We start from the raw sequence: 23,037 nt of genomic DNA, 5'->3' as shown, positions 1-23,037 counted from the left end.
AGTTTGGCGTGTTGGATAATAAACAACTCATTAGACGTTTTGTTGTGTAGTAACGCTGAGTATTTTTACTCGTTATTTGTATTTTGACTCGCCCTACGAGCTCGTCAAAATACGACACAACTCGTAAAAATACTCAGCGATACTACACAACAAAACGTCTAATAAGATATATGTATTCAAATAGTAATTTTCGTCTGTGCCAAATACGCCCTAACCCACAAATCGCTTCCTATTTTTCGGATTGGTATCAAGTGCAAAAAACTGAAACTTCTCGTTTTCAGCTGGTAACATTAATGTGACCTTGCACGCGCAAAATGCATTTTGGTGAGAGCTTTCAAGCTAGGAGTGTTCGCATTCAGACACGATTACACAATAAGATTCCACGTGACTTGACTAGTTTGCCCACAACTAGTCTCTTTCAAAAGATAATTTATATTAGGAAACTAAATCTTATTGGGTAGATCAAGTTTCAAGACAATGCTTCTAAGGCAACCACAAAACAGTCCGCAAGAAAATAAACGCTGCATTAATAGAAAACATTTTTACTCTATGGGAGGGAGGGTCTGGGAGCGAATCGTGAACCAAGTTTTACTAAGAAGTATAAATTTTTCTTTATTTCATAGATCATATATCCAATACATATAATTCCAAATAGTTCATTCTTTACAAAATAGTCATCGACGCAATTTTCACATTCACATTATCAAAGGAAATTATATTGTACCTACAGCGCAGTGCCATTTGAGGACAACAAGCACGTTTTATTTATAGCGCAAGGAAATTAAGGAAATCACGAGGGTTCCAATAAATATATCATATGTATCAGTATCAAGAACGGCCAGCTTGTAATCAGGTAATATTGTAACTTTATATGGGAAATTATTAACTTTACACCTACTCTAAAACATCATCTTCATATAAGCTTTGTACAGAAATTACAATAAAGCATCAAGTCATGATTTTAATAAAGCAAGTCGAAAACTTCAGAAGAGGATAAATAATAGCAAAATTGCCTGGAAAATCTGAAGTTTAAAGCCCTTCCGTTTCTTTAGGTTAAGCCCTGCGTGGAATTTTTTTCTTTTATATACCATCGAGTAAGGATTTCCTGTCGTCATTTTTTCATACTTCTTATTTTAGCACGCGTGAAGAATATTCCCTACACACGTGTAAGCGCTAATTGAGCATAAAATGCATAGTGTGTATTCCTATCGAATGCTGATCACGTATAACAACCATGTAATAGTCAAATACAAAAAGATGGGTTGATTAAAATTAATAATATTGTAATAGCAGTAATAGTACTACTATTACACATTACTAAAAAACAAAACACCGAGATCTTACAGAAGTTCATAATGAGGCGCCCAGTGCTTGATTTTGACATGTGGGATACTTGGATATTTAAATCATTCAGATTGACATCTCACCATATTTTCAATTAGTTATTCCATAAATTTGCAAGGAGTGGTGGGGTGGTTCTGCGTGCAGGCCCAAGGCTCGTTGTTTCATTTGTTCCTCTTATCTCCTATGGAAACAGCAGCAAACTCTTCAAAGTCCTGAACAACAAAACACAATAAAGACTAGTTAAAGCGCGTACATGTCAAAATTGCTTAAAGTTGTCAACGCTATGTTTACATTTCTCAACAAAACTTAGCATAAAACACCGGAGAACTGGATAAAAATAGCATATGAACCCGCAAAGGATTATGGTTGCTCAGCTTAAACGGCCGTTAGGAGTTATTTACTTAGTCGCTTTGTTTCTTTCGCCAGTTCAGAACAAATAAAATTCTTATAATGCATTGAATGATGTCAATTGTCAGGCTTCTCACACCGCCAGTATACCTGCAATTGGCTGCAGTATGGACGCCGGCGGCGTTTAGTTTTTTTGTGGCTTTTAAATGATCTAAGTGTTTGCTAATGACAAAAAAGTGCGCGAAATTCACGGTTAGTCAGTGCTAGTTTTGCACCTCAAATTGCTTTGGAAAAGGTTCTCAGGACAACCTCTGGGGTTTCAGTTAAAAAAAAATTCCATTTTGTAATTGCTCTATAGGAAGTAGATGTTTTGACATCAATTCCAAATTAAGATGAATTTTATCTACCCTGTAAATCCCGCTTATCGAGTGCAAAAAAATTATCCGACATCTCTTGAGAAAAACTACTCCTTGAACTATTTCTCTGGATACATGAAATGTGGTAAACATTTTTACCGCAAGTACATCACCGTCTGCGGCTTAAGAAAACAATTTGTCGCCGACTCAGAAACGCCTCAACCACTAGAGTTCACGCAAGGATATATTCAGTTCAGGCATGAGGAGGTGAGAAGTACTTAAGGTGGGTTCTGATGTCAGGGTATGTTCAAGATGCCTGAAACTATTAGTGGCTATATTGCAGGCAGTTTGCAAGGGCGGACTGTTTAGTGGACGGCTTTGAAGAGAACGGCGTCCTTCGCCAAATTTAAAGAAGTAACGCATACCTTTATCTGCGATAGGGCATTCAACAAGCTGGCACGGTGGTCCTCCATGCCTTTCTCAGAGTTGACTGATAGCTTTCGAGAAGCAATCTCAGACACACCCGGCTCCGACGTAGTAGACAATCTATGCCCGTCTGTGACTGTTTTACCGTCTTCCACGTCTTTTTCGTCTTCAGTGGGTATCTCCACGGAGAGGTTGTGAAATGCCACCTTAGAACCTGAAGCGGAAAAGCGCTTCCTCCTCAACTCAGCGCTATCAGCTAAATTAGGTCTCGAAAACGAATGATCGCCAGGTGAACCTTCTGAGCCTATTGAGATTTTCTTTCCCAGAAATGGTTTCTTTGCGGAGGTTGGTGAATCCTTCAAACCTGAGTCGTCCTGAGAACCCTCAGAAGACCAAGAAACTCTACCATGTCTGAAAGGTTCGCCTCCAACGGTTATCTTTCGACTGCCAACTGGAGAAATTTTCCTGAGTTCCTTCTCTAGCGCAGCTAAGGATACAGCAGTGCTTTGCCTTCGCACAGCCTCCAACGTTTCTTGTGTCCTTGGGACCTCTCTCTCCGACTTATCCTCTGTCGACCCCTGAGAGGACGTGGACTCGGAGGGGGAGTTCTTAAATTCACTACGTTTCTGTTCTAACTGAATTCTGTTAGTCGAGCTTTTGGCGAAAGAGTGCTTCCTCACTGTTTTCGTTTTCATAACGTTTATGGTATCCAATGCTTGCGCCTCGATCTTCTTGTTATCCAGCAAGTCTTTTTCAATTGTCTCCAGTTCTCGATTCACTTGTTCAAGTCTTTCCTCAACACGATGTCTATCCTCAGTGCTCGCTGTCTCATCTTTCCCCAGAAACTTCTTCACAGTGTTTTTCTTTTCTTGTGTCTTGTTAATTTTCCTCTTTAATACATCTTTCTCAAGCGTAAGTGAGTTTCGGCGCTTCTTTAATAGCGTTTCTTTTTTTAAAGTTTTAAGTCGTTCTTCCTCAGCAAGTTTCTCAAACTGCTCTATAATCTTATTAGCGCCCAGTTTTGGGGAAGATGGAATGGGACTAAGTTCCGAATTCGCCACTTGTGTTTTCGACAAAGACAAAGTTCTACGCCTTGTTTCGTCGATCGCTGCTTCTCGACTTGTGGGCTCAAACATCTCTCCATCCGGGGTCATAGAAGCAGAACGACGCTCTTTCAAAGCTGCAGCCGCTGACCTCTGCCATGCTTTTTGGGCCTTCTTAGCTTTGTCAAATCTCTGCTGTCCCATCTGTTGCATCAACTGCTGATCTTGAAGAAGTTTCAATACGCCATCAAGTGATGTGGGTCTAGCAGCGAAAGAACTTGGTTTTGGCAAACCTTCGCTTTGACTGTTTGTTGACAATGTTTCTTCGATTTTCTGCGACTCTATTTGAGAGTTAGAGGAAGTCTCGAAAATCTCGTCGTTTTTCTGGTGAATGTTGACTAGAGACTGATCTGTCTCACAGACTAAGGAAGCCTGGTCCATATCTCTGGAATTATCTTCTGTTTCACCTTTTGCTACATCGCTCCGCTCACGTGTAGAGCTGAAAGAGAAGTTCATAATATGAATAAGTTATTTCAAATGCAGTTGCCTCCCAGTTTGAAGCCCTAGCGTACTGATCAAGATGAATTTTAAATTTGAGAACGATATTCTGCCCGACCACGGTAGAAATGTTTTCTTTGGACACTTCCAATTTCATACCGTTTTAATGGTTCCACAATTTTGCAAAGGGAAAGATTTTGACCCATTTGACCAATAAAACTTCCCACTAATTTTTACCGGAAATTTGTGACCAAAAACGCCATCGATTGTACATGTATGGGGAGCTCGCTGATTTCTGCCAACTTTCCTAAACCCTTATCTCCAAAAAGGTATCATATCCAATAATTTCACCTTTCAACATAATCAGTATAAATTTCTTGTTTCTCAGTTCCATTTCCCTCTGGGACTCCTTTCGGCTAGTTCATACGAGAGTATTTCACTTAGGTACAAACCTTTCAATGACGTCTGCTTCCTCTGCTACTACCCTCAGCAGCCTCATCCAACTTAACATCTCCTTCTCCGAATCAGCGGCAAAACAAAAGTCCTCTTTTTCTGAAGGAACATTCAGTTCAAAACTAAACTTCTTAGTCTTTTTGCTACCGCACCGTACTTCGCATTGTCTTAAGGGGATCGATGTCGTTGGCACTACTTCATCAGGTCGTCTGAAAAGATGTAGTTTATCTTTCTGTAACACGCACCACCGCTTTGTCCATAGCCCTTTACCATTCCTCATAAATAGACAGGAAGAGCGTTTCACATTGGAAATGAGTTCCTGAGAGACTTGCACATTTGGTACCGTGCGACTGCGACGTTTTCGCTTGCCAGGAAAATGGGCGATGGCTGGTATGGCGTTAGAGATGGAGCGATGAAGTTTACTTCTGGTTTTTCTCTCTTCCTCCTGTGTTAAGGAAAACCAACACATTTTAGGGCTACGCTTTCTCCGTTAGTTCCTTTACTTTTCGTTTGCAGCAAACTGATATTAGAGTAGCAAATATTGCCTTCCAAACCAAGAAAATGTTGAGGTTTTATTACACACAGTACCTGCTCCCCTTCAGAAAAGGATCGCCATCTCTCAACTGGTTCAGTTTGCAGCGGCTCATTTCGAACAGCAGATTCGCCCTCATCACTCTCTGAGTTAGAAACGTCACCAGCTGTAGACGGCTACAAAACAAAAAATCACCTCCAAGAATATGGAAAATAACAAAACATATCGGTATATTCTTTATTCACATACAATCGCGGAAAAAAAACTCTCGCTCTAATTCAATCGAGGTTGAACTTTAATTCCGTTTATTACATAGCTGGCAGCGCCTTTGGGCAATATGAAGTGAATCCTGTGTTCTGATTGGCTATCCGAGCGGGCAAGAAGGGCTCATCTTACCCGCTCGGGGAGGCCGCTTTGAAAAAACTGAGTGCGTTGCGCAGATTTAAAAAAGTTCGTGATTTTTATACAATATCGGCTATGAAGTCGCAAAAAGCAGCAGAAGACGGTAAAAACAACTACCCTCGTGAGTTTATGGTGCTACAAACACAGTTGGCTTTCTTTCCCGGCTCTCGAGATGAACAAGTCATTCTTGATTCTTATATAATAAATTAATCCTTTATTGACCAAGCTTGTTCGATCAAGATGGCCGGATATTAGCCTCGTTCTTTTTTGCGTTTTAATGGTCGAGCTTTCTTGACCTTACGCTTAGTCAATAACCCATGTATATTGCAACTATATATTAACACTTTTTGAGGCAACAGATACCAACTATGTGACTGGACATTCATGCCGAGCTAACTAAGCATCGCCTCTTGAGAAAATGTCGACCTCTGCCACTTTTAGCCACCTACCCGAGGTGATGGATTAAGTGGGGTGTTTGGTCTTACAGGATGAGCAGTAGGTGACGTAAGCACCTCTTCTGTCTTCTGAAACACGTCATCTCTATCGATTGAATCGCCTTGCGCTTTAGCAAGCAGAGGAACAGGGCCTCGATGAGTTCTGTCCTCGTCCGTTGAGCTCCAAGTTAACACTGGTCTTCGGGGATTCTTGGGTGAGTAGACAATGGACCCACTTATTGCCGTCTTCCACGTGTTGTACTCTGTTTGAAAACGAAAAGAAATTTACTTCGGTGAGCTTTGATCCTGATGTACAGTTCTACATAACGTCTTAAAACCATTATCCTCTCCTTCATTGTTGTTATTTTGTTTACAACCTTTTATAAATTATCTGCTACCCTTATCACCGTTACATATAAATTCGCACTAAAAAACTAAGAGCAGTCATTATCAATCTCGATTGGGCGATCTTTTTTATCCTCACCTGATTCGCTTTGAGCTTGCAAAAAGTGTGTTCGCCCAAGAGCTCGCCTAATCTCCAGGACATAAGGTCGTTGTTCGTCGCCCCTGTCTTTCACCACACAGTTGTTTAGCTTTATTTTCACCACAACTGAGTCTTCGCTATCCTTATCATCGTGTATATGTAGAGTGTGCTTTTCAAGTTTTATCTTTAAAGACAAAATAAATAAAAATTTTAAATAAATAAAATAAAAATAAGTAAATATAAATAAAAAATAAATAAAAATAAAAATAAAAATAAATAAAAATAAATAAAAATAAAAATAAAAATAAATAAATAAATAAATAAATAAATAAAAATTTTAAATAAATAAATAAATAAATAAAAATTTTGATCAAAGAGATCGTTAGAGGGTACTGAGCAAGCGAGTGGGCCAGTAGTTTCGATGAGTCTATACGTCAGTTCGGCCTTCTCATTAACAGGCATCGTAAGACGGCTTTCGGGACATGAGGAGACGGAACTTGAGGCAAGGTGCGGTATATCGTTTGATCTACATTAATGCAATATAGCAACATATGTAAGTGATTATCGATCAAATCATATGTAGCCTTATCAATAATAAAAATAAAGGCATCTTAAATCGCATAGATTTCAAACGACTGCTTTGAATCGTGATCAATTCAGTGATGAGGCCATAATAAAAAAAAGAAACATTCTTAAAATGTTCTTAAGTTTCATATATTGCAGCAAGCGGTCTGATACTGAAATTTCACTTGCCTTGCCTTTTTTAATTGAACGTCCTATAAATTGGCAGCACCTTTCAAGTTTCACCCACACGGGTGAAAACTTGGCTCATGTTTTAATATAAAATATACCGCTATTCGAGAAAAGAAGTTGTCCCTGGTTATGATTGCGAATTATCGTCTTGCTTATCCGGGCTGGATTATTTAAGCCAATAAGGCCGAACACAACGCCGAAAAGGAAGAACGGAAGAAGAGGTGGGGTTAGGGGAGGGGCGGAGCAAAGAGCCTTCTTTTCTCATACACAGTATACTATCCATGCCGCATATGAGAAAAATGCCTACAACATGGAACGATAAGGCAAAAATAGAATGTTTGGTTACAGTTACTGAGCCAATATGAGAAGAAGTGTTAACTAATTCTACCCATAAAACCCGCCCGTCTCATAGTAGCAAAATTCAACAGGACCAATACTTTCAGTTTTAGTATTGCACTGTTCTAGTGCAACCGTTAATGAGTCATTGTTGTTATGATGTTAACAACATTACATAACAACAACAGCTGGTTGTCACGTCTATAGAACTTGTATCAACTCATCGACGTTTGGTCGCAAAATCAAACTACAGAACAAACAAGGAAATTCGCCACATATTTGTGAAAGGTCCAAGACTACCTGATGAAAAATTTCAATACGCTTCCAAGCTTCAACACTTAACAATGATAAATTAGCTTTCAAATGCTCCCTCATAATAAATTAACACCTTGACGTTTGATTAATGCAGCTTCACGTAAAAAATAATCAACTCGATAATACGTTGTAGAAAAAAACAAAGGCGGGTTTTAGCCCTTAACAACACAGAAAAGAAAATAATAGAAACTACAAAGATATCGCCGGTTTACAAAATGTTACAGGTAATGACCAAAAATTGAACGTTTTCAATTATAGCTTAGATGCAAAGCCTTTGATAATTCAGTGCCCTGCTTCTCGGCTACGTAGACGTTAGCTAAACATGCAAATGCTTCATTCTAATCATTTATGCGAATGAGACCAACTTACCCAACATTTGAGCCACGTATCATCTTCAACGCGTTGATTAAGAAAGCCCTCCATGTTATGAGAAGTGGCTACTTCGCGTCCAGCGCCTTTATTGGGTCTCCGCTCCACACTTGAAGAACCTGGAATAATAAGATTCCAATACAATGCAAACCCTGAATACGTGCACTCGACAGGATGTCAGTTACGATCTACACATGTTTAGCACGGAAATAAATTTTACAAAATATTGCCCTGACAAGGAAGGAGTAGAAAATTGTTTACGCCTCCAGTTTTAAACTATTGGCAGCACGTAGAAGTGTTAATGACATTAGGCTTGATGTTGAATATATTAGGCAAGCGTTGTCACAAAGTGTATGGGAGTTCGTTTTCCACGCATCATCGATTTACACAAAAATTCACGCTATTTTGGATCAACTGAGAAGCCAAACTTTCTGCTTATCTAAGTTAAAATACTCGATTTTCTTCGTCATTGTCCAGGCAATGAGTTTAGTCGACGCCCAAGTTTTAACTAAATTAAGAAAAGGAACCAAAATAAAATTTAGACTAAAAATAACTAAATAACTTTTGCTTACAATATCAGCAATTGATCGAAATTGATATGTAAATCTTCGTGCCCACATTTTGGGAAGGCACGTAAACCAAAATTTAGGGGCAGTATGAAGGCAATCTAGAAGCTTGTCGAAAAAAGTTAAGATTTCGCAGACACTTCGAATTAGAATTTTTGTTTTAACACGAGATGAAAACGTTGTGATATAAACAAAATATCAACATTACGTTTTTAGTGTTCGGAGCAATCAAACTTGAAAGAAGCATCTTTTAAGACTGAAATCCTCATGCAAGATTAAACCATCCACTCAAAATTCACCCCAAGCCTTGTTTAATCTTAATTTCGTCAAGCTTCTGCTGCCTTCCTGTTGTTTTCGAAGGATAATTTTTCCTGAGATTTCAGTGCTAAAACATTCTCACAATAGCCTCCAGTGCACACCATAGAGGCAGGCCTCTGGGAGTAAAATTGGCTTTCTGTGGTAGCTGTAGAGAAAGGCTATTCCCTTGCTTCGATCAATTGATCAATCTGCTCTACCAAACTCACCTGAATCATTTCCATGTTGTAACAAAATGAAGCCGTCTTCTACACTACCGCTTGTTGTAACATCTACTGCAGGAACAGCTAATTCACCAACAGGAACGGCTTTGGGCTTCAACTTGGTGATTTTATGTCCAATTGAACTAAATAGAGAAGTCTTTTTGGCACTGACTGGAGAAGAGTCCTTGTTCTTTCTGACTAACTCCTTACTGTCTGGAAGTGAAGGGCTTCCTGGTGTAGACCTGTCAGATTGAGATCTGGGAGACATACCTGGGGTTTTCTCGGATGAATCTGAAACGGGACCTGCATGGCAAGAAAGGAAAGAGTAATTTTTTAATAGCAATATTCCCACGGTGATATTATCGCATCGGACAGGCAGACTGATATAATGCGTTTAACGTGGAAAAACAAAACGAAACAAAACAAAAAAACAGAAACAAAACAAAAAAAACAAAACAAAAAACCACTCACACAAGCTAAGGCACTAAAGACAAAGCTATCTTTCCTTGTAAAATAGCCCAGATGTACTTCCCCCCCCCCCCCCCCCGTGCATAATTTTCCCGCCAAAAGTGAAGTGCGCAACAAACCAAGTTTGAGAAACACACAACTTGTGTATTTTGTGTTGTTTTGTCGCTACAAAAACGAAGCGGAAGGAAAAATTAGAGGGAAAAGACTTAGACGGTGAGCAAAATTAGCTCATCAAATTGAAGACATTCATAACTATATTATTAGCATTACTTTGTACTGTAAAGCTAGGTTTTGAGGGAAGCCATCTCTTAACCAAAGCCAGGAATTCAGCCGCCTAAAGCCGCTCAAAACGCACTTACTTGGAAAATTCTCGATCGATTTTATTTCGTCATTCAAAACCATTATCCACTCCTCTTGTTCAGCGTCATTTTCTGCGGCGAAAAGCAATTCTTCTTTTTCACCCATCAACACAAATACGTGCTGCTTGTCATCAGAATCACTGCCTTCTACGACTAGTTTTACTGAGGCACCACGCAGAGGAGCCTGGAGCTCAGCTGTACCTATTCCGAAGTCTTTGTAACAAAATAGAGAGTGCTCTTTGACAACACACCACCGATTTTTCCAATTCATTCCTTTCTTTCGAAGTAAATACCCCGAAAATGTGGTGCTTTGAGACGAAATCAACTCATGTGGAGTTTTTATGTCATCTTTACGACCTGCAGGAAACAATTAAAAAATGACGAAATGAGCTGACTTTATTTCAATGAGATAATTTTTGCACTTGCACTTTTCCGTGAGTGGGGATTCGCACTGGATTATCCAGCGTGTATTTGAATAATAACCATTGAATACATTTTCATTACATATCAAGGTACTCACCTTTCTTAAAGAAAGTTCCTGTTATTCTCGATTTGACACGCAAAGCTTTAGAAGACAATGAATCAGCTAGGGAGCCATGTCTTTTCACTTTTGAGCCGAGACTTTGAAGGTCTGAGACTGACGATGACTTTCCTTCACAATTGCTGACTGATAAAAAACTTCCATCTTGGTGATCTAAGGCAGAAGTCATTTTTTGGTGGTTAAAGACTTTAATTTGCAAACATAAAATTGATCTGTCATTGCACTGTCATGATGAAGATGCAAAAAGATGCAGCGCTATAATCTTATGATTTTATACATTTTTTAGACTGAGTGGATTTAAACAACTTATATTCTGCTATTATTTATCGATTGACTGACTTTTTTATTTATTTACTGGTTTCTTTGTTTATTTATTTATTTATTTTGTAGCTTACATGAAGCGACAAATAAGTGTGTCCCAAGAATACTTGCACGCGCAGGAAAACTATGTGCTTTGGTAAATTTTTAGATTTTCGTGTTACAGGTTCTTATGCATGTTTTTTCGTCGGTCTTTGGGTTTTACAAATAGATCTTTTCATGGATTGTTAGGCTTAGAACATCTGCGGCCTCGTAGCTGCACAAAGGTATAGTTCGTTCGTTTATTTTTGTCATTTGTTGGCTTCCCGTTAATCAACGTATTATTTTTAAGATTTTACTTATAACCTACAAGGCACCTAACAACTTGGCACCGTCGTACATTTGTGATTTGCTTACATCTTACACCCCATCGCGTCAACTACGCTCATCATCCAAGCACCTTCTGGTTTCTCCATCCTATAACTTGAAAACATATGGCGCAAGATCCTTCTCTGTAGCAGCACCATCATTATGGAATGCTTTGCCAAGTGAAATTAGAAATGCTCAGTCTGTGTCTGTTTTTAAAAGTAGATTAAAAACTTTTCTTTTTAGAAAAGCCTTTTATAATTAATATTAGCTGTCTTAAGTGTTAATGTTAAAGTTTTTGTCGGCGCCTTTGAACAGTAGAATACTGGCGCGGTATAAATCTTTTATTATTATTATTATTATTATTATTATCATTATTATTATTATTATTATTATTATTATTATTATTATTATTATTTCATGGTCATACACTTGTTGTAAGCGTTGCCGATCGATTTCTGTATTCGTTTCTTTAGTTTTACGGTTCGGTTCTTATGGAATATTTCTGCTGAGAAAACATGAAAGAATCTGTAAAACTGTCAGCTATTAACCTGTGGTTTGTTTTTACGACTTTGGGTTGCCGATTTTGCAAGACGCCATCGGTTACATATTTATTTATTCGTATAGCTTTGCTTCTTTGCTTTTTCAAGAGGAGCCTCTGTATTTTCATCATGTACTGCGAGGGAAAAGTGATTGCCTTTAAACTTACCAACTTTGCTGACATTATTAGAAGAGTAAGTCTTGAAAATGCTCTTTTTCTTTTTTTTTCCTTCAGGAGAAACCTCACACCCTTGTATAATGTCTGGTAGAATCTAAAAAAAAAAAGTTTTTCAGATAGTCAGAGAGAAACATGAAAGTAGCACTACAGGTCACACATTTTACCTTAAAATTACTGACTGGCAACATATTAAAATGTAAGCCAACACCTTTTGGCGGAGGAAACGAATAAAAAAAATTGAATAGTGCTGTTCTATTCTCTACCACTTACCTCTTGTAGTTCCCTAAATGACTCAACATCATCCAATCCGGGTGAGAGATCATTATTCATAACATGCATTTCTTCTTCAACTTCTTCAACACCAGACATTTTCCATGGAGAAAGAGAACCTGTAATAACATTATCATTATTATCACTCCAACTCCTGCAAGGTTCTGAAATTCTGGTTCCATCAAGACAAACTGAGACCTTCCTTCTCCGTGACTGATCATGCTTTTCAAGTCCATCAATGCAAGGGTCACTTTTGTTGGTGTCTTTTTCGGACTTGTTTAACTTAAGGTAAGTATCATATGAAATAGCTGGTTGATTCTCTGGTGAGTCTGGACTGCTATCATCTTCTAAAAGTCTTGAAAGGACATAGTTTATCACGTATACCCACTCCTGTCTTAAATGATCTTCTGTTGTGGCAAAAGTCATTGTCTCATGAATTCTTGGAACTGATAAAGTTATGGGAAACATTCTGCTTTTCTTTCTGTCTGTTGGTATAATTTTTGCTCCCTTAAGGGGAATCTGAAATAACATCTTTGTCTCAGATCTATGTCGAAAGCATGTTAAGCATTGGCCATTAATGGAAAACCATCTTTTGTGCCATCCAGGATGTTCCCTTATGTACATCACACTACTATGAAGTTCTCCAAATTCATTTGGTTGAAGGTCAAGTGTCTGAACAGAATAGTCCACAAAGACATTATCTCCTGTGAAGTAACCTTCTTCTTGACCATTCACATCACTTTCCCAACCATCAAGCACTTCAACTTCTGCACTGCCTGTTTCTGAGATTATTGTGTCTCGAGACCAAGCATCCACTGAATCCAGCATGGGTACTTTGAGAGTATCTTTATGTGAAGTTGCATCTGACTGAGGCAATGAAGTACTGCATAGAAAGATTCCACTTTCCTCAGTGCTATCTGTTCCTTTGCAACATGGCAGTATTTCTTCACTTTCCTGTAGGTAATGACAACTTTATTACGAAATAATTGTAAGGGATAGTAAAAAAAGAAAAAAAAGGGAATTGGTACATTTGTTACAAACACAACCCAATGTTACAATTTTGCCTCTTTTTTAATGGGATTGGCAAAAAAAGAAATTAATAAAAAGGAAATTGGTACATTAGTTACTAACACAACCCAGTGTTACAATGTTGTCTTTTTTTAACATGATTGGCAAGAAGTTAGAAACTCTAAGAAGTATATAATGCAAAGGTTAAACAAGAAGCAAAGTTTTGAAAAACTTTGTTTTTAAAGGAAACAACACATTTCATGATAGGATGTGATAATTCATTTTTAGATTAAATTTCAGTCAAGCATCATGACATCACTGAACATGCACTTTTATGTCATAATCAAAGTATTCATTAGCCCTGTAGTACTTCTCATTTAGTGTACTAAAATGTTTTTGGCAGACTTCTACTAAAATTTATGTTTAAACTGTAACCTTTACATGACTGCATGTAAAAATGCATGTAAATCAACCTACTTTCCTAGGTTTATTTAAACTCAATATCTCTCTCACCTGGCTAAAACCTAAATTTCCAAAATTTGGTAAAACAATCTCAGTGTTTTTTTTTTTTACCAAGGTACAAAGGAAATTTCGGTTGTCAATTATAACTCTCCCAGCTATGCAATTCTAAACAATACTTTAAACAAGAAGTAATCAGGTCTAAATCAGTTCACTGTAAATAGGTTTTGCATATTTTGAGCATTATATAATCAAGGAATAACACTGAGCTCAGGTTACTCCGCAAGTTCATCCCCTTGTGCTGACAATCCAGTATGGTCAAAAGGTGGGAGTTTAATTCAATCAAAAATGTGTAGTCTGTCTTTTAAATAAATTTTTTCTTCCTGAAGAGATGCATTTGGGTGACAGAGTAAAATTAATGTAATCTGAACACACATGCTAGACAAACAGCAAACTAAGTGCTAACCTGTAGGGCAGTAGATGGGAAATGTTAGATGTAGCAATTTAAAACTTATACATGCCAACTGATTATAGAGGTAAGAGGTCAAACATGCTGCTGCACAGCACAACGAGATCAGGTATGATCATAGTTGGTAGAGGGGTCCACTCTACCAACTATGGTATGATTTACCAAAATGTAGTCAAAGAACCATTTTAACTTTTTCCAGGAATTGAGTATACTGCGTGATATGGCTACTCTTAGTTCTAGGCAATCAAATTTAAGGTGATCAAAGTTTTTAAAGAAATTAAATGATACCCCACTTGGGTTCTCTACAACACGTGCTAAATCAATTATATTGCAGGGATGCATGTTATGCCAAAAATGCATCAAACGTCACAATCCCCATGTCGCCCCCACCAACTTTCCTACTTGTCAGCCTGGCCAAAACAATAACCTTGTTATCTACACTGCAACACCCCACATGTATGTACCATTATGAAAGATTCTTTTGATAGATTAAACTCTTTGAACAAAACATGACTCAGAGTTCCTGTCCCCCTCAAAAAGAAGAAACAATTGCAATGGAAAAAAGTGTTAGACAAGCATATAGTCGCAACATTCTCCCAACTCCCCAACGATAAAACAATGTCTATAAAAGAAAAACATTTTAGATGATGTACATGGAAATCTTACAAGTTTAGAACTTGCTTCCTATTTCCTGAACAGTTCAAATACATTAACAGTTCAAATTCTTTACGTAAAATCCGAAGAAGAATGAACGGAAGAAAGGCGTTAAATAAGACAGTTTTAAAAATGAACATTAGAATACTGCCTAAAAATTACTTGAAGAAAGGTCATGATTTCTGAGTGAAATACTGTCATTCACTGAATAGTCTTTTTTTTTCCACGGTTAATGAACACATTTTTAAAGTGAAAATTTTGAAGTCCAGTCACAACAGGAAAAAAAAGCGCTTCAATAAATGTCAAACTTGAAAACAGAACTAAATATTATGTTACGAACTCCTATATGTCTCATTTCAAAACAGTTTCTTCAAAATACTTTGAGCACTACCGAAATGTTTAATTATTCTCCCTTTGGTTTAGTTTGTACTACCGAGGTAAGCCGAGGACATGCCTGACGGAATAGCAATCGGAACATTTCTCCATTAAAGATTCAAGCCTCCCAAATGATTTACAACAATATTAAAAAGAAAAAACAATCGAAAACGAAAACAAGCCAACAAAGAAAGATGAAACATCGCGATTATCGCTAATGAGTGATTTGAAATCAATGATCTAATCTCCAAATCAAATTTTTGAGGCAACCATCATGGACTGAAGATAACCTTAAAGCGGAAAAACAAATGTTCCAGAATAAGTCTTCATAGCGGCGTCAAGCGCACTTGTAAATGCTCCACAGTCCCTTTGACCTACCCACTGAAAAATTCCCAGAGTTCTCTTACGGCGAAAAAATCACACCATAAAGAAGGATTACCGAGACCTTTTATCAGCAACTAAAACCAATTGTTTTGAAAAGGTCAGGCTATTATGTTAACCACACAAGCTGTTACAACGGAAAATCACACTAGCGACAAAGGAGCTAAGTACTACAGTTAAAATTACTGCTATGAATTCTACTTTGGATGAAGTGGCTTCTACGTGCCTCGAATTCAAGGCTAGCATAGCTGACAAGCCTAGTGACGTTCTAAATGAAAGGGAAATTTATTTGTGGAATAAACCACGCACGCAATTATCCATGTCTCTTTACTAGATTGGCCGAATGCACAAACTTCGACGTGGGATATAAGAAATCATACATTTCTGAAAACTGCTCAATTAATTATTGGGTCATATTTTGGCAGGGAAGTGCAAGAGTATGTAATAAATGTCATTGCTTCCTGCAAACATTATTTGGCTAATTAGTATACTTCCACCTACGATTACACGATGAAACGTACGCGATCGTTCGAGTATCAAAGACAACAATGCCTGGTAGTTAACAACTGCTTAAATCTTAAGACTTTCCCACTTCCTTCCAAGAATATTATCAACCAAAGCCTGTGGTTTCCTGTCCAAAGAATGATCTTTTTTTTCTTTTCAAGAAAGCGATAAATGCACGAAACGGATAATTGTTTTATCACAGTTGCGGATGCTCTTGATATCGTCAAAGAGATTGAACACGTCAATATAAAACCGCTACGCACTGACGCATGGCTGAAAAAATGCCAAGGAGAGAAAAGATTCAACCAGTTCAACAGACAGAAATAAGAAAACAAATTAGACAAATTATGTAATTATCATTTATATCGTTGCACTCGCCCGCAACTGATTAACCATTTACACGCAGGGAACAATTAAACGATGCTCTCTACTTACTTGCACGCGCTTGAATACAAGGCAATATCCACTGCGATCATTAATCAGTGGTCAACAAACACGTTGAAAAGAATGACTGAATGAATACCTTTTCGTCTGGTTCAGCTGTTTCTTCGGGCCAATGCACTTGCTCTGTGTTGTCGTGCGAGTAACCTTTGTTGAAAACAAGGTCGTCGTCTGACCGTAAAAGTAGCGATTGTTGTTGAGGTGATTCCTTGTCGTTACTTGTCACAGTGTATATTTCATCAGTGTGAGGGGTAGATCCGAGGTGTTTGAGAATACTCACAAATTCAACCCGTAAATTCTCTGCTTTTTCGCTCAGTTTTTCTGCCGCTAAAATGTCCTCAAGGAACTCATATACTCCAGGTAGAGTAAATTTAATCACTGCGAAAGAAATGGCCCACTAAAATTATAATTGATTTACTAAGCTGAATACCATAATTATGTTAGACCCTACATGAATCGACCAAACATATATTGGAAGAACAAAATTAAAAAAAAAAAAAAAAGAAAAAAAGAAAAAAAGTCTCCATATGAAATTAATGGATTGCAAAGGTGCGCAGGAAGCAAACGTGTGCGAGGGATATGTATCGACGGGTTCGAAAACATCGAAATAACACTAAACTGTCAAGACTACCAAACACTACCTGTCAGTTGGTGTTGCTTAGAAAGACCTTTGATAAATTCGTCAATATTCATCTCTTAATTCGCCAAGCACGAAAAATCATTGCCACCACTGTGAAACAAACATTGCTGTCCTCCGCAGGGTCGCAAATTGAAATAGGAGCCACAGAACAAGTTGAACATTTGAGTCTCCTGCGGAATGTACACACGACGGACAGTTCGCCCCGCTGTTGTGTTACCGGATATCCTCGGCGCCTCAACCTCTAAGAACAATTGTCTCAAGAATGTGACACTATCTGAGGTGTACTCTTAACCTCGTATGCTATATATAAAGTCCCTGGTCGGACTTGACTAACAAGGTGTTACAGTGCTACTGGACTACATACATACATTTTCAGCATCATTAATTTTTGCTCATCGGACAGCCACTTTGTTATCTACTTGATGATTGATCTTAGTGCGTATGGCAACGGAGAATACACAATACAACTGTCAAGGGGTTGTCAAGTTTGTATTAACTTGATTATTTGTCTTTCATCTCATTGGACACCAAAACAACAGACTTCGGTTACTAATTAAACAGCGCTGGTTGAACTATTATTCAAAATGACGACACGGTGGTTAAAACAGCTCAAGCGTACGGGAAAAAAGCAAATAAATATTGATGCTTCCAAATCCTTTCAAAGAGTTTTAACTTTAGACAAAGCTTTGCGCACGACACAAGAAACGATAACTGCGTGCGATTTAAGCCCGCGTGAGGCAGCCTTCCTCTTCGTCTCTGATATCCTGATCTTTTTGCAACACTGACGCGCTGTACAATACTTGAGGACGCTTGGCTTCAGGCGAGAAGCAGTCTTCTTTCATATTTTAATTTTCTGTCAAGGACGCGAGAATGAAGGTTTACAATTGTACGAGGCCGCAAAGTCAATACTGATTTATTGAGCGGAACGAACATATAACGACGATAAGTAGCCCACACCTCTCACTGAAAAACCCAAGTTTCGTCACCTCAACTTCACGAGGTTCTCAAATGCTAATTAGCATCAAAGTGATTTTTTCCTTCGTTACCTGTCTATAACAAATAATTGTAAAGTTTAGCAGGAGGGGTTTGGTGAGGAAGGTATAGTTTTCTCGGAATGCACTTGCATTCTTTTCGAACTCCTCAAAAATTGATTCGAATTCCTAACGATTTATGAACCGATAAGCGCTGTCCCAAGAGATGAACAAGAAATGTGGATTCATGCAAGTTAACCTTATATTGAGTTTATATTGAGTTATGTATGTCCTCATTAAGGAGAACCATATGTCAAGCCGGTTTTAGCCGGTAAGGTTACGATAGCGAGTTAGTAGAGCATCCTAAGCATTTGCCAAAGCAATTGTTCGTCTCGCCGAGATGTAATCACTTTAGCTGCAATTACTCAGTTCTAAGCACTTTTGCTCAATAGATAACATCAGATATCGGCTTGAGAACGTCACAAACCGGTAACAAAGACGCGTGGTTCCCTAAAAAGGCTAGAAGATAGATGTGTCTGTTTTCTTGTCAATCGCACTCTGGGAAACGTCGTTTTTGGACGTATCACAAAGAAAAACAACTTCTCAGAAGCAAGTCAGTGACGTCAAGGCGTCATGCTTGAGTTGAGGGTTTTTATTTCTCTCTTAACTCACAAGGGGTTTCATTTGTAAAGAAAGCGTGTTAGTTGACGTAAAGGTATAGCTTATCATCCCTTTTTACTTATCATTGATACTGGCACCGGATTGAAAAGTTTCTTTGCAGGATTCTCCTAAGCTTTTGATAAATACTCTTAGTTTTTACTTCAACTCCCAAACATTCTTTCTCTTCTATACTGTGAGCTATGCCTGCACTTTTGTCTGTTTCAAATTAAGGAGAGAAAAGGAAACGAGATCATGTGGAGTTGTTGTAGTGTTAATTGCAACATTGGCTACTGCCGATGGGACCTTATTCATGCCAGTCAACGACGCGTAGCGTGCGTAACTAGAATGACTGTTTTATTTCAATTGCGTTATGATGTTTTCATTTTTTCGGAAAAAATTACATTACTTAATTTATTTCATAGTTTAGACATTCACAACCCAAAGATACCAGCGTTAGAGAAACGAACAATTAACATCTCGCACTCTTAGCGGCGCAAAGCAGCGTCACAGCAATGGCTGACTGTTATACTGGCCACGAGTAAGGGTGATGGTGATAAGAAAAGTAAATAGTTACAAATTTTCGTGATTACTTGATTGTTAACTGCAAAAACATTGGAGCCATTAGATTGGGGATCATTAACTGCCCACTGTTGTTTAGTTCTCTATCACATGTCCACAGACTCTTACACAGCTTCTTTTTTATCAAATTTCTAAGCAGAACAGTTAGCAAAAAAACTTATCGAAGGTGCATTGTTGTCTGTAAAGTTGCCAAGTATGAGTGATTTTTGAAAACCAAAGATGTAATTCCGCAAAGCTGTGAAACATTAAGACTTGTCAACGATGGAGGGGACGAAACTGCTCTCCTATCAGGCACTGGCCTATGGTAAGGGTTAGATAAGCCACAGAGAGGTCTATTTTACGCATACTGACGGAATTAGTTTGCGTAGAACATGACCATTTCGACTAGCTTTCCTCAGGTTTGATTATATAGGGCAAGTAATATTTATAGGGAAATAACACGCAAGGCGGATTCCTTTTCTTGTTTACTCGGGAGTTTGCTGACAGATTCCTTGTTACTTTCTTCCAGAGCAAAGCGAATATCTTTAGGCTCGTCATGAGCAACTAACTTGTCAAATGAGATCTGACCACAGCACAGCAAACAAGGCTAACTGGGGGTGAGGAAGGTTAGAGACACCGTGTCCAGTGTACGTGGCGCTTCAGTTCGACCAAGAAAAAAAGACAGCTAGTTGATTTCCGGCCACTTGAACGGACAACATGACCTAACCAGAGATGACGTCCTGCTTTTGCTTTTCTTCGTTTGTTGTGCGCTTAAAAAATGAGAAGGAGGGCAAACTATAACACTAAACATAACAATGAGTGCATGAAAGGCGGATTGCAACAAACTCCGGATTATTTGGTGAATCAGGAAAAAATCTTTTGCCCGTACTCCGTATTAGTTCGCTAATCCGCCAATGGCATCCATTCTAAACGAGCTATATTTTCTACGACCGGTTAGGAAAGATATTTGGCACCTTTCGTGATCCTTTCGCGGACTTATAAGGATTAAACTGCTTCAACAAGATTGTCGAAAACAACGATGGCATTAAGTGTTGCTGTATATTTCAGATAAGCCGTGCGAGAGTACTATTCAGCTTAATTAAATAAGGTACTCCCTTTTCCTCCGATCGACATGCTAAGATAGACACTGAATTCATTATACCATGACTGCCTTTTAATCATTTTGTTCTTTTATAGCTAAGTTGGGCCCAAGAGCGCCGTGATCAATCGTAGTTAAGTCAGTCGGCCGGTTCACGGTAAACTGAAAGACATGTAAATACCGCAGCAATGACTTAAGTTTCGCCTTGGAGTAAACCGAAGTTACATCTGTACAAAAGGCCGGGTGGCTTTACTATTTCAGTTTAATTCTTCAATGGATTCTAACATAGTTGATTCTCCTCCTAACCTCATTACCAAGGACAATCTTAATTGTCTGGTCTTCTGATGAACGCTAAAATCGAACTCTTGAGAAACTTTAAGTCACGACCATTAGTAATGAGTTAAGAATGTAACCCCTGCCCTATTTGCTAAACAGCGGCCACCTTCCAACACGCAATCAGTCCCACGGCCCGATCCAAACATGACATAGTACCTATAAAAGAGGGGAAATAACTCATGGACACAGTTGAACTTAACAGCAGACTAAGGCTTGTCCTGAGGTTTTCTACTTCCTTTCCTGCTGTTGTACAACCTCTGAGGATTAAAAACAGGAAGTCGACTGGTCTTATTGTCAGCGGGGACGAACGTGCGACTGCCGATGACATTGGAAATCATTCATTCCAAGTCGAAAAACAAAAAACTTGTCACGCCCGAAAACTGATATGTAGCGCGAGCGGAACTTTTCCTCAGGTTTTTCTCTTCTTTCGTTTTTGTTAAATCATTTAACTCTTTGTTTTATCCTTATAAACTCATTCTACTCTTATGTTTTAATAAACCTGAAAAAAAAAAAAAAAAAAAAACTGTTGTTACAGTTTCTCGTTACTACATTTTCCTTTAGCTTTTTCCTGGTGTCTTGCGTTTTTGTGCAATGCTTTGAAAGTAGATTCAACTCATACATTTCTTTCTTTGTGGCCTGTTTTTTGCTATCTTTCCAGCGTGGGAATTGACGTACAGACCTCGCAGTAATTAACTTTCGTAAGCTCCTTAAACGCTAGTATTTACTTTCCGAGTAAACATGTTATTCAGATCATTTTCCTGTAGCAGTTTAAAAAATTGCAGCTCAAATGACAATTCTGGGGAACTGAAACTTTCTTTCGTGGCCACTTAATGGTCATCTACCTGACTCCATAATCGTCATTCTTTGAGTGAAGTAATTGAGCAAGGCTACAACTGACAGTGCAGGGTTTTAAGCTGTGTAAACAGTTCCCAAATCGTTTACTTGCGTGAAGAAATGCACGATTAGTGAACTAATCCTGTATGTTAACATCCCTTTCTGCTTTAACCACATGTTAAACGCGTTTACTTAATCCCCAAAGTAAGTGATCACGTTCCCGAAGGGTTCTTCAGAGGTCAGTTAAATACAAGCATGCCGACTGATACTGCCTGATAGGTCAAAAAGGATTTTCTCTTTGTTAGCCTGATGCTCTATCATCTGTTCAACAAATACGAGAGTTCCTTTCACAGATTAGCATTTTGTAGAGGTTGGGTCTTCAATGCTTGTAAAAGTTGATTGTAAAACTATAAAGAAAAATTGTGCTGCATTGTGTAAATTGACTGTAAAAGTAAAGAAAAAACTAAGGAGTGACGGGGTGGGTGTATATCGGCACGAAAGAAAGCAATCGGTCTGCACTGTCGCTGTTAGTGTTGTCTGGTACAAGGAAAAAGCTTGTGGTGACAGTGACGCTTTCTATTTTCACAAAAAATGTACCCGGCAAAGTTAGAAACCTTCCGTTAAGGCTAGCTGTCGTTATCATTAAGTTTTCACAAACATTGCACTGAAAAGTCTATACAGAGTCATTACATTAATTACATCACCTAATCGAACTTCGTTTCAAAGGAAGGACGAATACGCAATGTTACAAAGTGAGACTTTTCACTGCTTTAATCACTTTCACCAGAGTATGGTGAGGGTCGCACAACAGAGCGAGGCTCCAAATTAAGTGCGCCCAATATCCCAACCATCCCGCCCCAGGGAAGGACATCCATCACACAGTAATCTCGTGTGTGGGAAAAATTAACGTCTCCTACCCCAACCTCCATTTATTCGTCCCTATCCGAGAAGACTAGAATATCTAACCATTTCTTGATGTTATAGAAAGGCAGCAAATTCTTCTCAATTATTTTAAGACCCTGAGTGTTGGTCCGGCCGTGGCTCGAACCCTCGACCTCCCGCACAACAGTCCTGCGCTCTATCCATTGAGCTAACCGGGAGGCGGTTAAAATATACCCGGCAAAATTAGAAACCTTCCAAAGTGATGATTTTCCAGTTTGCATTCCAGATTTTGCAGTTTAGGGGAAAAATTATGTTTTAGTTTTGGACAAATTTTCAGTATTTCGCGGCCGCGCAGTTCAAGTTTATTTTCCGGTTTCGACCTAGTTTCTGTGTTCTGTTCGTTCTTTGACTCGACCAGTTAAGCGGCAAAGGAGAACGAGTTGTTCTATTGAAATTGCTGCTGTCATTGTAAAAGTTATAACCAGTAAAGTGAATTGTTAATGTACATCACAAAATATTACATTTAGGGTTTCCGTGGGTTTTGGGGGCAAATATCTTCCATATGTATTC

General features: G+C 38.5%; 1 protein-coding gene and 1 long non-coding RNA gene across 2 annotated transcripts; one reads left to right on the top strand and one right to left on the bottom strand.

Moving 5' to 3' along the window:
- Positions 1 to 599: 599 nt before the first annotated feature.
- Positions 600 to 17,351, bottom strand: LOC111335732 (uncharacterized). The gene is made up of 14 exons (XM_022941721.2): positions 17,129 to 17,351; positions 16,570 to 16,865; positions 12,197 to 13,150; positions 11,918 to 12,020; positions 10,525 to 10,698; positions 10,005 to 10,361; positions 9,184 to 9,480; positions 8,094 to 8,212; positions 6,321 to 6,504; positions 5,852 to 6,099; positions 5,057 to 5,176; positions 4,468 to 4,913; positions 2,474 to 4,016; positions 600 to 1,556 (listed from the first exon to the last, which is right to left on the bottom strand). The coding sequence occupies exons 1-14, from the start codon at positions 17,178 to 17,180 to the stop codon at positions 1,506 to 1,508; spliced, it is 4,944 nt and encodes a 1,647-aa protein (XP_022797456.2). The 5' UTR covers positions 17,181 to 17,351; the 3' UTR covers positions 600 to 1,505.
- A 131-nt stretch (positions 17,352 to 17,482) lies between these two features.
- LOC148725139 (uncharacterized) lies at positions 17,483 to 21,278 on the top strand. The gene is made up of 2 exons (XR_015990364.1): positions 17,483 to 18,813; positions 19,846 to 21,278. It is a non-coding gene; the product is annotated as an uncharacterized LOC148725139 (long non-coding RNA).
- The last annotated feature ends 1,759 nt before the right edge of the window (positions 21,279 to 23,037 follow it).

The sequence above is a fragment of the Stylophora pistillata genome, chromosome 8 (assembly GCF_964205215.1).
Source record: "Stylophora pistillata chromosome 8, jaStyPist1.2, whole genome shotgun sequence".
NCBI classification, from domain to species: domain Eukaryota; kingdom Metazoa; phylum Cnidaria; class Anthozoa; order Scleractinia; family Pocilloporidae; genus Stylophora; species Stylophora pistillata.
The sequence above is the reverse complement of the archived record's forward strand: the minus strand, read 5'-3'. Positions and strand labels throughout refer to the sequence as shown.